We start from the raw sequence: 14891 nt of genomic DNA on the forward strand, positions 1-14891 counted from the left end.
CACCGGGGCTGCAGGTGGAGCTGCCTGCCAGTCCCGTGCTGCACGCTCACACTCCTCAGCCCTTGGGTGGTTGATGGGACTGGGCGCTGTGGAGCAGGGGGTGGCGCTCGTCAGGGAGGCTCAGGCCGCACAGGAGCCCATGGAGGGGGTGGGAGGCTCAGGCATGGCGGGCTGCAGGTCCCGAGCCCTGCCCCGCGGGAAGGCAGCTAAGGTCTGGTGAGAAATTGAGCACAGTGCCAGTGGGTCGGCACTGCTGGGGGACCCAGTACACCCTCCGCAGCTGCTGGCCTGGGTGCTAAGCCCCTCATTGCCCGGGGCCAGCAGGGCCCGCTGGCAGCTCCAAGTGTGGGGCCCGCCAAGCCCACGCCCACCCGGAACTCCAGCTGGCCCACAAGCGCCGCGCGCAGCCCCGGTTCCCGCTCACACCTCTGCTTCCACACCTCCCTGCAAGCTGAGGGAGCCGGCTCCCACCTTGGCCAGCCCAGAAAGGGGCTCCCACAGTGCAGCGGTGGGCTGAGGGGCTCCTCAAGTGCCACCAAAGTGGGAGCCCAGGCAGAGGAGGCGCCGAGAGCGAGCGAGGGCTGCGAGGACTGCAAGCACGCTGTCACCTCTCAACGGCACCCAGGCAAAATTCTTATCTTAAATGCAGGTTTGGTCATGCCCCTCTCAGGTGGCTCCCCATCCCTCTCAGGATGTCTGGCTGCTGTGGCCCTGCCTCTCTTGCTTCCTCCTCTCCCCTCTCCATCCCCAAGGCCCCCACTCTCTGGCTGTGCAGAATTATTTGCAGATCCTCCACACAATAGTGCTCCTGACCTCTAACCCTCACACATGGCTCCCTCTGCATGGAATATCCTTGGAACACTTCTTGGGCTAACCTTTCAGGTCACTCATTCATTCAACAAATGTATTGAGGGCCAGATGCAGTGGCTTACACCTGTAATCCAGAGCTTTAGGGGGCCAAGGCCGGAGGGTCACTTGAGGCTAGGAGTTCAAGACCAGCCTAACATAGCAAGATCTTGTCTCTATAAAAAATATAAAAATCAGCCAGGCGTAGGGGTGCATGCCTGTAGTCCCAGCTACTCAGCAGGCTGAGGTGAGAGGATGGCTTGAGCCCAGGAGTTTGAGGGTGCAGTGAGCGATGATTGTGCCACTGCACTCCAGCCTGGGCAACAGAGCAAGACCCTGACTCAAAAAAAAAAAAAAAAATTAGTGAGCACCTACTATGTGTCAGACATGATCCTAGGTCCTGCAGCAAAGCAATGCGTAATGAGGAAATAGGCATAACAAGAAAATACACTGGCCGGGCACAGTGGCTCATGCCTGTAATCCCAGCACTTTGGGAGGCCAAGGCGGGTGGATCACGAGATCAGGAGATCGAGACCATCCTGGCTAACACGGTGAAACCCCGTCTCTACTAAAAAATACAAAAAAAAAATAGCCAGGCGTGGTGGTGGGCGCCTGTAGTCCCGCTACTTGGGAGGCTGAGGCAGGAGAATGGCGTGAACCTGGGAGGCGAAGCTTGCAGTGAGCCAAGACAGCGCCACTGCACTCCAGCCTGGGCAACAGAGCGAGACTCCATCTCAAAAAAAAAAAAAAAGAAAAGAAAATACGCAGCACAGCAGATGGTGAGCAGTGAAGCAGGCAGAGGGAAAGCTGCTGTGGAGTTACTACTTTAAGCAGGATGGTCAGAGAAGGCTTCATGGAGAAGGTGACTTTTGAGTAGAGAGCTGAAGTGAGGGAGGGGCCAGGTGGCTTTCTAGGGAGAGAGCACTCCAGGCAGAGGGAACAGCCAGGGCAAAGGCCCTGAGGAGGGAGCCTACCCAGGGGAACTGGGACATGTTCCAGTGTTACTGGAGCAGAGTGAGGGAGGAAGTCACGGGAACGAAGGTCAGAGAGGGCCAGAGGTGTGGGGAAGATCTCGCAGGAGCTTGTAAGACCTTGGGTTTTACCCTGAGTGCAGTGGGAGTGTGGCAGCTGCTGAGCGGGAAGGGACATGAGCTGCCTTGGGTTTGAACAGGACCCCCTGGCTGCCTGGCTGATGAGAATAGTCAGGGGTGAGCGGGGGGAGCAGGGAGCCCAGTGATGACACTGGCTGGATCAAGGTGACAGTTGAGGAGTGGAGAGAAGGGGCTGAATTCAGGCTATACTGAAGGCAGGACCAACAGGATTTTCCAGATGGGTCAGATACAGAGTGTGAGAAAGCAAAGTGTCAAGTATGACTCCAAGATTTGGGGACTGAGCTTAGGGTATGGATGACCCCTCTTCAGGAAGTCCTCCTCGGGAGCCCACAGCTCCCTGTGCCTTGCCTGTTTCCCTCCAAGGCTGGGGGCTCCCGTGGTAGAACTTGTTTGCTGTCCTGCTGCCACAGTGCTGGGTAAGTGAGAGGTGAGAGGTGGAGGCAAGCTGAGCTGGGGCCATGCCCTCAGCTGTGTGAGGTCTGACACTGCTCCTCTCACCTCTCTAGGGACCTGTGTTTTCCCACTTGCACAAGGCGAGTGGGTGCTCTCCAAAAGTACTTCTAGCTGTAACCCAGTTTCCTCCCTAGGAGCAGGCACTGCCAGTCTCCTGAGCCCCCAGGCCCTCTCTCCTGCTCCCTGCCAACCTCAGCCTCCTGGGAGCATCGGAATATCTTCCTTCCCCTCTGGGACGCACAGGGCAGGTTGGGACACATGTCTGGGGCCTGAGTCAGCCTCACCAATGTGGGTGGAGGGGGTACCTGGGATGCGTCCCCTCCTCCCTTCCCAGAGGTTGGTACAGCCAAGGGTGGCACAGCTGCCCCCATTTCACTGCCTCCTGGAGTCCGAGGGCATGGCTGTGGCCCTGAGGCAGGGCCAGGCATGTAGCTGCCCCACCTGCCCCTCCTGCAGTGTTGTAGGGAAGAGTCAAGTCAGACAGGAAGGCCTGGGGCTGATAGCACCAGCAGGAAGGAATGCCATCTCAGTAAGTGAGTGGGGCCCAGGGGCAACGTCACGGTAGTCCCGCCCTCCTTGCTGTCACAGGTGCAGCCTGTCCTCTCCTTCCCCTGACCAGCCCAGCATCCACAGTCTACACAGAGCTCCCCTTGCTGCCCAGACAAGCTGAAGGACCACAGGTAATGGGACATGGGGCTGGGTGAGCAGTGGGGTGGAGTGTCACCTTTTAAGGAAATCGGGAGAAAGAGTGTCCACAATAGGCTTGATATTATGTGGTTCCTTGGTGCACCTGGGTTTGAGTCCCAGCTCTGCATCTTCCTAGCTGGGTGAGAACCTGTCTCTACTTCAGGGGAGGATGACAAATATTCACCTTCCTGGGTTGGGTTGAGGCTTCCACCCGCCTATACTTGGCTGTGGTAGGTGACCAGCTCCCAATTCTGTCACCAACTTGCTGCAAGACTTTCAGAAAAACCTTTGACCTCTCTGAGCCTCAGTTTCCCTACTTGTAAAATGAAGGGTCCAGCTAGATCTCTGAAGGCCCCTCACACCCTCACTGTTATGGAACCTAACAGCTTAGGAGGGGAGGGGTGTTCCCACAAATGTCTCAGCCTCTGCACCAACATCAGTGACTGCAGGCAGCCACCCCTCCCTCTGCCCCTCCTGGAGGAAGCCACCTTGGGCTGCCAGCCAGGTTTGGGAGACGGGAGGAAGAAGTCAGCCGTCGCCTGCCTCCAGCTCAAAGGCACCCCCGGGGAGGATATGCCAGAGAGCTGGACCATGGGGAGGGGGTCCTGCTGCCTGTCGGGGGCTCAGGCACAGGTGGTGTGGCCAAGGGGAGGGGGGCTTGGTAGACCTCTCAGAGCTCCCCCCACCCACCCCCGTAGGCTGTCATCCTCGTCGTAGAGCCACTCTGCTCAGAGCACCCTGGGTTTTAGGCCTCAAGCCAACCTAGTTTCCTTTTAAGGGGGATGAGAATGATTATGGTCTTGTGCTTATTATTTTCTTCTGTTTTGTTAAGAAACTGCCCAGGAGAGTTCAGAGCCCTAACTAAGGAGTCAGGAGTGTGTGTTAGGGGGAGTGGTAGGGAGTGAACTCAGGCTAGTGTAGCCCTAGAGCACCAGGTTACTTTTGCTGGGAAATCCTCCTTGTGAAAAGGATCAGAGAGAGAGAGATCTCAAGTGCTGGCTGCACGTCAGGGACCATCCTGGGCCTGCCCTGCTCCCTGCCTTATTTCACTTCCAAACAATCCTGTGGGTAGAGTCCTTTTTCTTTCTTTCTTTCTTTCTTTTTTTTTTTAAATAACAGATTTACTGGGATGCAATTCACTACTATAAAATTCACCCTTTTAAAAGTGTATAATTCAGGGCCAGGTGCCATGGCTCACCTATGTAATCCCAGTACTTTGGGAGGCTGAGGCGGGTGGATCACTTTGAGGTCAGGAGTTCAAGACCAGCCTGGCCAACATGGCAAAACCCCGTCTCTACTAAAAATACAAAAATTAGCCAGGCGTGGTGGTGCGCACCTGTAATTCCAGCTACTCGGGAGGCTGAGGCGTGAGAATCACTTGAACCCAGGAGGCAGAGGTTGCAGTGAGCCAAGATTGCACCACCACACTCCAGCCTGGATGAGAGGGAGACTCTATTTCAAAATAAATAGATAGATAGATAGATAGATAAAAATTAAGTGTACAATTCAGTGTTTTTGTGCATTCACAGAGTTGTGCAGCCAGTGCCACTATCTAATTTTTTTTTTATCATCTCCAAGGTGAACCCTGTACCCTTTAGCAGTCACTCCCCACTTCCCCTTCCCTCTGGCAACAACAAACCTACTTTCCGTCTCTATGGATTTGTGTATTCTGGACATTTCATCTGAATGGAATCATACAGTGTGTGGTCCTTTCTGAGTGGCTTCTTTCACTTAGCCCAGTGTCGTCAAGGCTCATCCGCATTGCAGTGGGTGTCCATCCTTCCTTCCTCCCACTGGTTGGATGAGGTTGCATTGTATGATGATCTCAAACTTTGTGTCTCCATTTACCATGGGATGGACATTTGGGTTGTTTCCGTTTTTGGCTGTTATGTGTAATGCTGCTATAAACATTCATCACAAGTCTTTGTTCGGATATAGGTTGTCAATTCTCTTGCTAATATACTAGGGATTGGAATTGCTGGGTCATGTAGTAAATCTTTTTTAACCTTTTGGGGAGCTGCCAAACTGTTTTCCAAAGTGACCTCCATTTTACAATCTGACCAGCAACTTATGAGGGCTCCAGTTTCTTTGCACCCTCACCAATACTTGTTAGTGTCTGTATGTCTCATCGTAAGCCACCCTAGTGGGCGTAAAGGGGTATCTCATGGTGGTTTTGATTTGCACTTCCCTAATGACTAATGATGTGGAGCATTTTTTTTTTTTTTTTTTTTTTTGAGACAGAGTTTCAGTCTTGTTGCCCAGGCTGGAGTGCAATGGTGCAATCTCAGCTCACCACAACCTCTGCCTCCGGGGTTCAAGCGATTCTCCTGCCTCAGCCTCCCAAGTAGCTGGGATTACAGGCACCTGCCACCATGCCCATCTAATTCTGTATTTTTAAAAGAGATGGGGTTTCTCCATGTTGGTCAGGCTGGTCTCAAACTCCCGACCACAGGTGATCCGCCCGCCTCGGCCTCCCAAATTGCTGAGATTACAGGCATGAGCCACCGCACCCAGAGATGTGAAGCATCTTTCTATGTGCTATTGACTATTTCTGTGTCTTCTTTCGAGAAATGTCTATTCGAATCCTCTGTCCATTTTTAAACTGGATTATTGGTCGCTGTATGTTGAGTTGTAGGCATGCCCATTTTTCCAACTAAGGATTCTGAAGCTCTGAGAATGGATGTGACATGCTCCAGGTCTCAGAGTCAGTGAGGGGTAGAGGCGGGAATTGAAGATCTAGGTCTGTCTGATGTTCAAGAGAACTGACAAGCTCTTGTGCTGGATGCCACCTTTCTGTTTCTTATTGTCAGTTGTGTGTGTGCGTGTGAGAGAGAGTGTGTATGTGTGTGGTGTGTGTTGTGAGAGAGAGAATGTGTGTGTGAGAGAGAGAATGAGACCGAGAGAGAGAGAGAGAGAGGCGGGTAGAAACACAGAGAGAAAGATGGGAAAGAACGAAACAGAGACTGAGATTCCAGGCTGTGGGAGAAGGGACCCACCTGGCTCTATCTAGCTGGGCACCCACCTTGGTGCTTTGGTGTTTGACTCAACACTACACCAAGTTAGGACGATGAGAGCCAGGGAAAGACTTCTATGAGTTTTAGGTTTCTTCCTATTAATCTTCAAATGTGTCAGTGGAGCCTCAAAAAAGTTTTATGGAAGGCAAACTCCCCCTCTAGTTTTCCTTGTCCCTAAATCTGGAACAAATTATCTGATTAGACCCAAAAACCCCAAACCAGGACCAGCATCCCCTAGTGTCTAGCTAGGTCTGAAGATCTAGAGCAGCACTCATCTAACTTTTTGGTTGCACAATCTTCTCAAGAAGAATGCTCTGGGCACCCCCAGCATATACATATGCATAGATTTGTACACGTATATACAAGCATGGTGGCCATTAGCTGATGTCTCAGGGCCAGTGTACGCTCAGAATGAATTTCAATCACCAATGATAGTGGGTGGAAATCCACCTTTCAAATCGTTTCTCATTATTATTTCAGGAATTCAAAATACGATTGTATTTGAGTTTGAGTTTGTATTTGTTTCTCGTTATTATTTTGTATTTTGAGTTTGTGTTTGTTTCTCATTATTTCAGGAACTCAAATACTCAGGAAACAGTTGCTTCGTGTGTGAGATTCCTTTCCATTGCTCTTTCCAACGTGGTAATGCAGCTAAACTAAGAGCAAGGACAAGTCTGTCCCGCACTTTTCCTGTTGCTTGTTTGTACTTTCATGATTAGGGTTATCTCCATCCGCGGTTTCTTTGCAGAGACTCTTTGAAGTCACTTGTCAACAAGAAGGGGGCTGATTCAGTGAAAGCTGTTTCATTTGAGCCTCAAATTAACCCAACTGGGCTCCTGCACACCACAATATATGGCAATAGTCTGGATGTAGAGAAAAGGAAGACGTGGCCACAGTCAACCTGTCTGCCTTGTGGGGCTCCCCACTGGCCTCTAGGAGCCCCACTTAATGGACATGACATGTGGTGTCTGACATATGAGCCAAGGGTGCACATCAGGGCTAAACTATATACTGTTAACTATTTTTAGTTAAAAATTACATAGAAATCGATAAATTAATATTTTCCTCCTGTACTTTGGAGAGAATTGCTTGGGACACTAATAGGTTCTGAGCTAAGAACATCTAAGCCAACCCTTGCCACTCCTCAACTTGCCACCTCACATGGCAGCATGCTCAGGACAACCCCAAAGCTGTTGTCATTTTTAGGATATTATTTTATATATTGAGGCCAGGTGCAGTGGCTCAGCACAACACTTTGGAAGGCCAATCCCAACACTTTGGGAGGCCGAGGCAGGAGAATTGCTCAAAGTCAACAGTTCAAGGCTGCAGTGAGCCATGATTGCTCCACTGCACTTGAGCCTGGGTGACAAAGTGAGACACTGTCTCTAGAAAAGAAGAAAGAAAGAGAGAAAGAAAGAAAGAAAAAGAAAGAAAGAAAAAGAAGGAAGGAAAGAAAAAAAGAAAGGAAGGAAGGAAAGAAAGAAGGGAGGGGAGGGAGGGAAGAGAGAGGAAAGAAAGAAAAGAAAGAAAAAAGAAAGAAAAGGAAGGAAGACAGAAAGAAAGAGAAAAGGAAGGAAGGAGGGAAGGAAGGAAGGAAAGGAAGGAAGAAAGAAAGGAGGGAGGGAGGGAGGGGGAAGGAGAGAGAGGAAGGAAGAGAAAGAAAGAAAAAGAAAAGAACGAACGAAAGAAAGAAAAGAAAAGAAAAAAGAAGAAAATTCTTTTATATATTGAAGTTGGCAATTTCCCTGGTGACTTCCTCAAGGTACTGACCTTTCCTTCTGAGCTCACAGCCCTACCTGCTCCCCATGTCCTGGAGTCCTGGAGTAGTTCTGCAGAGACTTGGGGACAGTGACTAGGCCCATCCATGTGGAGCTCATCCCTAGGTCGAGTGCCCTGCTCCCCAAGCCACTTCTCTTGGGTGTAGTCTCTGTACCCGCTACATCCTCTGGATTCTCTTTGTCTGTCCAGAACTTATTCTGTGCAGGACCCAGGAGTAAACCCAGGATGGAGGATTGGGGATGGTGGGATGTGGGCCACCTTCTTCACCATAGACTCTGCTTCTGTTAATATCACCTAAGGATATGCTAGCTTTGCTCTGTAGCTATATCACCTTGTTGGCTTATACTTTACAAACATTGGTTATGCACCTACTATGTGCTAGACATGCTAGACAACAACCTAGATGCTTGCACTATTTTCTTTTCTTCCAGATTATCTTTTTAAAATCTTAGATCTTTCTGTATAAACAGCCTCCACACAGAGCCCAACCATCCTCTTTCTGTACAGCCATTATTTTGTTTTGTTGTTGTTGTTGTTGTTGTTTTAGATGGAATCTTGCTGTGTCACCCAGGCTGGAGTGCAGTGGTGTGGTCTCGGCTCACTGCCAGCTCCGCCTCCCGGGTTCACGCCATTCTCCTTCCTCAGTCTCCCTAGTAGCTGGGACTACAGTTGTCCACCACCACGCCCAGCTAATTTTTTGTATTTTTAGTAGAGACAGGGTTTCACTGTGTTAGCCAGGATGGTCTCGATCTCTTGACCTGATGTGATGAAAGAGCCAGCCTTGCCCCTGTGTGGCTGCATGACCTGTGCAAGTTCCTCTCCATTTCAGGGCCTTGGTTTCCTCTTCTGTAAAATACGACAATAATCTCCAGCCTGCCTCTCTCCCGGTTGTATGAGAGTCAAGAGAGCTGGGAGAGGAGAGTGCTGTGAGGCTGTGATGGCTCAATGTGCTCTGTCAGCCCTCCTGCCCTGGGCCCAGGCCCTGTGACAGCAGGAGCTCAGGAAATCTGGGCTCACCTGAAGGGGAAATCCAGTTGAGCAGGACCCGTGGGTACACAGGCCCTGGCACCACCCATGACTCAGCAGGGCTGGGCTTTTTGGAGAAAAGTGCCAGAAAGTCAGGCATTCCATTTCCTTGTAGGATCAGCCTTGGATGTGGGGGCCACCTGAGGTGGCACTAGAGGCCTCTAACCAGGGGGAAGCTGGGGCATGAAGCTTCTCTGTTGGGGTAGGGGTCAGATTTGAGTCCATCTATAAGCTGGGAGACCTTGAACAAGCCTCTTCCTCTACCTGAGCCTCAGTCTCCCCCTATGTTAAATGAGACCTGTATGGAGGCCGGGTGTGGTGGCTCATGCCTGTAATCTCGCACTTCGGGAGACCAAGGCGGGAGGATCACTTGAGCCCAGGAGTTCAAGACCAGCCTGGGCAACATAGTGAGACCCTATCTCTACAAAAATATAAAAACAAAAATTAGCTGGGTGTGGTGGCAAATGCCTATAGTCCCAGCTACTCGGGAGGTTGAGGTGGGAAGATCACTGGAATCCAGGAGGTTGAAGCTGCAGAGCTGTGATCGTGCCACTGCACTCCAGCCTGGATGATAGAGTGAGACCCTGTCTCAAAAAAAAAAAAAAAAAAAAAGAAAGGAAAAAGGCAAAAAAGAAAAATGGGTGGAGGAGGAATAGACAAGGACATTAAAAGGAGAAACAGAGCCACGTGGGGTCTTCCCTCTGTGATGGTTCCATTCCTCCCCAAGGAAGTTCCCTTGGCTATGGTAACAATTACTCAAGGCTCCATCAGTAGCTAAATGTAAGCCAAGTCAGCATATTTGCATAACACTCTGATGACTGTTAGTGTGTCCTCTTTCCTGGTGCCAATGTCAGGGTCCTGAGAAGAGGAGCCAGCATCACTCCTTTAGTCTCCCAACATGGGCTTAGCAACCAGCTACCCTTGCTTAACCACTTACTACGTGGTCCTGGACAAGTTTCTTTCTTTTCTTTCCTTTTCTTTTCTTTTCCTTTCTTTTTCTTTTCTTTTTTTTTTTTTGAGACGGAGTCTCACCCTGTCGCCCAGGCTGGAGTGCAGTCGCGCGACCTTGGTTCACTGCAACCTCTGCCTCCCGGGTTCAAGTGATTCTCCTGCCTCAGCCTCCTGAGTAGCTGGGATTACAGGCCTGCAACCACCATGCCCAGCTAATTTTTGTATTTTTAGTAGAGACTGTGTTTCACCATGTTGGCCAGGATGATCTCCATCTCCTAACCTCGTGATCCACCCACCTCGGCATCCCAAAGTCCTGGGATTACAGGCGTGAACCACCGCGCCTGGCCCGTCCTGGGCAAGTTTCTTATCCTCTCTGTGCCCCAATATTCTGACCTATTAAATGGGCACAGCCCTGGTGAGCCTTCATAGGTTTGTGGTGAGGAATAGATTAGTTAACACGAGTTAACTGTTAGAACCTTGCCTGGCAGATAGTAGGCACTTATAGCTGCTTGTTATCATCATTTTTCCTTTGTTCCCGGCTCTGTACAGGGTATGGGTGATACAAATGAATCAGCCTTAGTCCCTACTTAGGCTGCATTCATGATCTAGTGAAGGAGACAAACCCTGGATGGTGGTACATGCTTGTAGTCCTACCTACTCAGAAGGTTGAGGCAGGAGGATCACTTGAGTCCAGGAGTTCAAGGCTGCAATGAGCTGTGATTGCACCACTGCACTTTAGCCTGGGTGATAGAGAACTTGTCAAAGAAAAAAAAGCTAGGGATAGTGGAGGGAGTAAGGTTAGGGGAGTAGGGAATAGAGTTGGTGGGTATTGTTTAGGCAATCGAAAGAGTACTTCATGAGGGAAGTGGGTTTCGACCTGTGCTTGGAAGGTCAGATGCAATTTTGACATTACGAAAGAATGGACTAAGCCAAAAGTGCTGTGTGTGACCAGGACACAGAGCAGGATGGAGATGAGACTGGAAAAAGAGCTTATCACTTTGTAAACTTCGGTCTATCTGACATCAGCCAGCAGCTCTCTTTTCCCCATGTGGCTCTACAACTCTTCCTCCACTCTAGCTGAAATGCCTTCATTAGAAATGATCTCAGCCAATGAATATGTGCTAGTCACCTGTTGCATGCAGAGAACCCTGTTCAAAATAGAAATATGCCCTAGAGGCTTCTGCTGTCAGTCATTCCATCTCGATTCGATGAATTTTAATGGCTAGTGACTTCCTAATGCCTAGCTGAATTCTGCTCTAAGAAATGGGAAGTTTTATTCTAGAAAAGGGTAGGCCGGGCGCGGTGGCTCACGCCTGTAATCCCAGCACTTTGGGAGGTCAAGGCGGGTGGATCACAAGGTCAGGAGTTCAAGACCAGCCTGGCCAATATGGTGAAACCCCATCTCTACTAAAAATACAAAAACTAGCCTTAGCCGAGCGTGGGTGTGGCGCCTGTAATCCCAACTACTCTGGAGGCTGAGGCAGAAGAATCACTTGAATCCAGGAGGCAGAGGTTGCTGTGAGCTGAGATCGTGCCACTGCACTCCAGCCTGGGCGACAGAAGTGAGACTCCATCTCAAAACACAAATGAACAAAAAAAACGGGTAATGGAGTCTGGGGCCTATGAGATGGGGGATGAGCGGGGATGGTACTGGACACTGAATGTCCAAGGGTAAGAGGAGGCCTGTAGAGGAGGAAACCCACATTCACAACGGCCCTGCTAAGGACTGTCCTGCCATTTTCACACACTATGAGGTAAGCACTATTACTGTCTCCGTTTTACAGATGAGAAACCCAGGGCGCAGTGAGGGATTAAGTAACTTGCCCATGCTTCCATTGCTAGAAGAGGCAGAGACAGGATTCCAACCCAGGCAATCTGGCTCTAAGACACGGGAGGAGGCTTCCTGCCGAGGTCTTGTGGTAGATTCTCTAGACCATTCTCAAATGGGGGGTGATGTTTGCCCCACAACAGGGGTCATTTGGCAATGTCTGGAGACATTTTTATTGTCATAGCTGAACAGGAAAGTGCTACTGGCGTCTGAGAGGAGGCTGCTAAACATCTCACAATGTGTTACCCAGTCCCAAATGTCAGTTGTGTTGAGGCTGAGAAACATGGTTTAAATGAGTCAGAGGCTGGCCACAGTGGTACGTGCCTGTAGTCCCAGCTACTCAGGAGAATGCAGTGGGAGGATTGCTTGAGCCCAGGAGTTCAAGACTAGACTGGGTGATATAGCAAGACCTCTGTCTCAAATAAAAAAGTAAAAAGTAAATGAGTCAGAGACTAGTAAATCTACCTCCTCTCAGATTTGAGGTCTCAGCCTCAAAGCTCAGAGAAGAAGAAATAGGGCAAGGAATCAGAAGGAAGCCTGCACTTTCTGGCTCAGCTGCTATAACACAGACTCATAGCACAGGGGCTCCATTAAAAGAAACTTCTTTCTTGTGCACGTAGCTGTCAAGAGGTGGCAGGTGGCTCTGTGTGTGAGGCCAGCCGGGGCCCAGGACTCCCTTGCCTTTTTGCTCAATCATTCCTGGATGTTGGCCATGTTTGTGGGATTGGAGTTGGTTCACCAACTTCAAATCTGCATTCCTGTCAAAATTGTACCTAGGCTGGACATGGTGGCTCACACTTGAATCCCAGCACTTTGGGAGGCCAAGGTAGGAGAATTGCTTGAGCCTAGGAGTTCGAGACCAGCCTGGGCAACATAGAGACACCCTGTTTCTACACACACAAAAAAAAAGAAAGAAAAAAAGATTGTGCCTGACTTTTCAGGCACAGATAAAAACTGATTTCCTTCATGAAGCCCCCTGCTAGTTGTCTAAACAATACCCACCACCCCGATTCCCCACTCCCTTAACCCTCCTCCCTCCACTACCCCGGCCTTCTTGCTTGCCAACAGAACTACCATTTTTTTTGTTAATTATTTTTCTTATTCCTTTGAATGTTGATTGTTTGTCTTTTTCTTATTTATTTGCCAAGCTCTTTGTATATTAAGATATTAACTAAGGCGATATTAACTACTGATTATTGTTATTCCTCCAGGAAAAGCCATGGAGACTTCAGCAACCTCCTCCCAGCCTCAAGACAACAGTCAAGTCCACAGAGAAACAGAAGATGTAGACTGTACGTTTGCCTTCTCTGACCCTCTGGGCAAAACCATGTGGGAGGTGGAGTCCAAAAGTAGAAGGGACAGAAGAAGACCCTGCTCAGCTCACGTTGCACAGGGCCTCAAATCACAGCTGAAATGGGGAAGTAGCGGTTTTACACACATGCACACACACATTTGCATGGTCCAATCTATCCTCCTGTGCTGCCTAGCTATGGGGACCCTCAGCTGCTTGCCAAATCTCAAGAATTCTCTGGGGGCTTGGGTTGGCACTAGGGAGCACCCCTAGAAGGTGGAGAGGGTCCTATGTGACCCCAGAATGGGGAATGGGAAGGTTTAGGGCTTGATCACACCTCATCTTGGCTGTAATTTACAGAGGATCCTAAATTAGCAACTACTCTACAGAACATAGCTGTCTCTGGGCAAGGCAGGGGGCTTAGAAACCCCTTTTCTGGCCGGGTGCGGTGGCTCATGCCTGTAATCCCAGCACTTTGAGAGGCCGAGGCGGGCGGATCACAAGGTCAGGAGATCGAGACCATCCTGGCTAACATGGTGAAACCCCGTCTCTACTAAAAATACAAAAAATTAGCCAGGCGTGGTGGTGGGCGCCTGTAGTCCCAGCTTCTCAGGAGGCTAAGGCAGGAGAATGGCGTCAATCCGGGAGGCACAGCTTGCAGTGAGCCAAGATAGCGTCACTGCAGTCCAGCCTGGGTGAAAGAGCAAGACTCCGGCTCAAAAAAAAAAAAAAAAAAAAAAAAAGAAACCCCTGTTCTGAGTCCATATTCAGATAAATTTCTTTACTGAGCCTTCTTTGAGCCCCTGGCATCTCTGAGAGCCTTGGTCTCCTGCACATTGCATTGGCCCTAGCTATTTGGGAAGATAATCCAGTCCTTCCTGGCTCCCCAAGTCCAAGTAGAACCCTGGAGAGGACTGGGTGGTCCCTGGGGTGGGAAACGCTCATCCCCTGGCCTCTGTGTGCCTTGCAGATGGAGAGACAGATTTCCACAAGCAAGATGGGAAGGCTGGACTCTTTTCCCAAGAACAATATGAGAGAAACAAGTCTTCTTCCTCCTCCTCCTCTTCCTCCTCATCTTCTTCATCCTCCTCCTCCTCCTCAGGTATAGCAGAGATTTAAATATATGTATATTATTCAAGAAAAAGATTTACATGGGGAAACAATCCCCCATACTTGAAGTCATTGAAGTACTTGAAACTCCAATACTGTTTCTCCACATTCTTTTCTAGAGCCGATCTGTCTACACGTGCTTCTATGTACACAGTTATAATTGGTCGTATCGGCAATTTTGTCCTCCATTTAAAATTTTCTGCAACTTATCCTAAGCTTTTAGCCATGTTGTTCTGTAATATCTCTGTAGCTATTTTTAATGTTTACTGAACAGCCCCTCAAGTGGCTGCATCTCATGTAAAGTAACATTTAGGTTTATTAGGGGAACCCCAGTGCGATAGTCAAAGCGTGTGTTACAGGTTCAAATCCTGTCTTTACCACTAAGTAGCTACATGTCCTTGGGTAAACTGCTCAACCCGTGGCTGCCTCAGTGCCCTCATCTAGAAGATGGGGATGATAGTGTGTCTGGAATTGGTGGGTTCTTGGTCTCACTGACTTCAAGAATGAAGCCGCGGACCCTCGCGGTGAGTGTTACAGTTCTAAAGGTGGCGTGTCCAGAGTTTGTTCCTTCTGACGTTCGGACGTGTTCGGAGTTTCTTCCTTCTGGTGGGTTCGTGGTCTCGCTGGCTCAGGAGTGAAGCTACAGACCTTTGCAGTGAGTGTTACAGCTCTTAAGGCAGCACGTCTGAGGCGGCACGTCTAGAGTTGTTTGTTCCTCTCGGTGGGCTTGTGGTCTTGCTGGCTTCAGGAGCGAAGCTGCAGACCTTTGCGGTGAGTGTCACAGCTCATAAAAG

The 14891-nt window shown here is 49.7% G+C and overlaps 1 protein-coding gene across 6 annotated transcripts in view; it reads left to right on the plus strand.

Annotated features, from left to right (window-relative positions):
- The window catches only part of TMEM40 (transmembrane protein 40), a 40867-nt gene that overhangs the window by 9382 nt on the left and 16594 nt on the right, over positions 1-14891 (plus strand). Inside the window, exons 1-3 of one of the 6 annotated variants that reach the window (XM_003264999.4) lie at positions 2975-3091; positions 12908-12988; positions 13958-14089. In XM_003264999.4, coding sequence (XP_003265047.2) covers positions 12916-12988; positions 13958-14089 — 205 coding nt within the window. In that variant the 5' untranslated portion in view covers positions 2975-3091; positions 12908-12915. Of the gene's footprint in view, positions 1-2974; positions 3092-12906; positions 12989-13957; positions 14090-14891 lie in introns of those variants that run through there. The other 5 variants (XM_003265000.4, XM_003265001.4, XM_012502124.2 and 2 more) reach the window with 5 other exon arrangements.

Source organism: Nomascus leucogenys, chromosome 21, assembly GCF_006542625.1.
Source record: "Nomascus leucogenys isolate Asia chromosome 21, Asia_NLE_v1, whole genome shotgun sequence".
In the NCBI taxonomy this organism is placed as follows: domain Eukaryota; kingdom Metazoa; phylum Chordata; class Mammalia; order Primates; family Hylobatidae; genus Nomascus; species Nomascus leucogenys.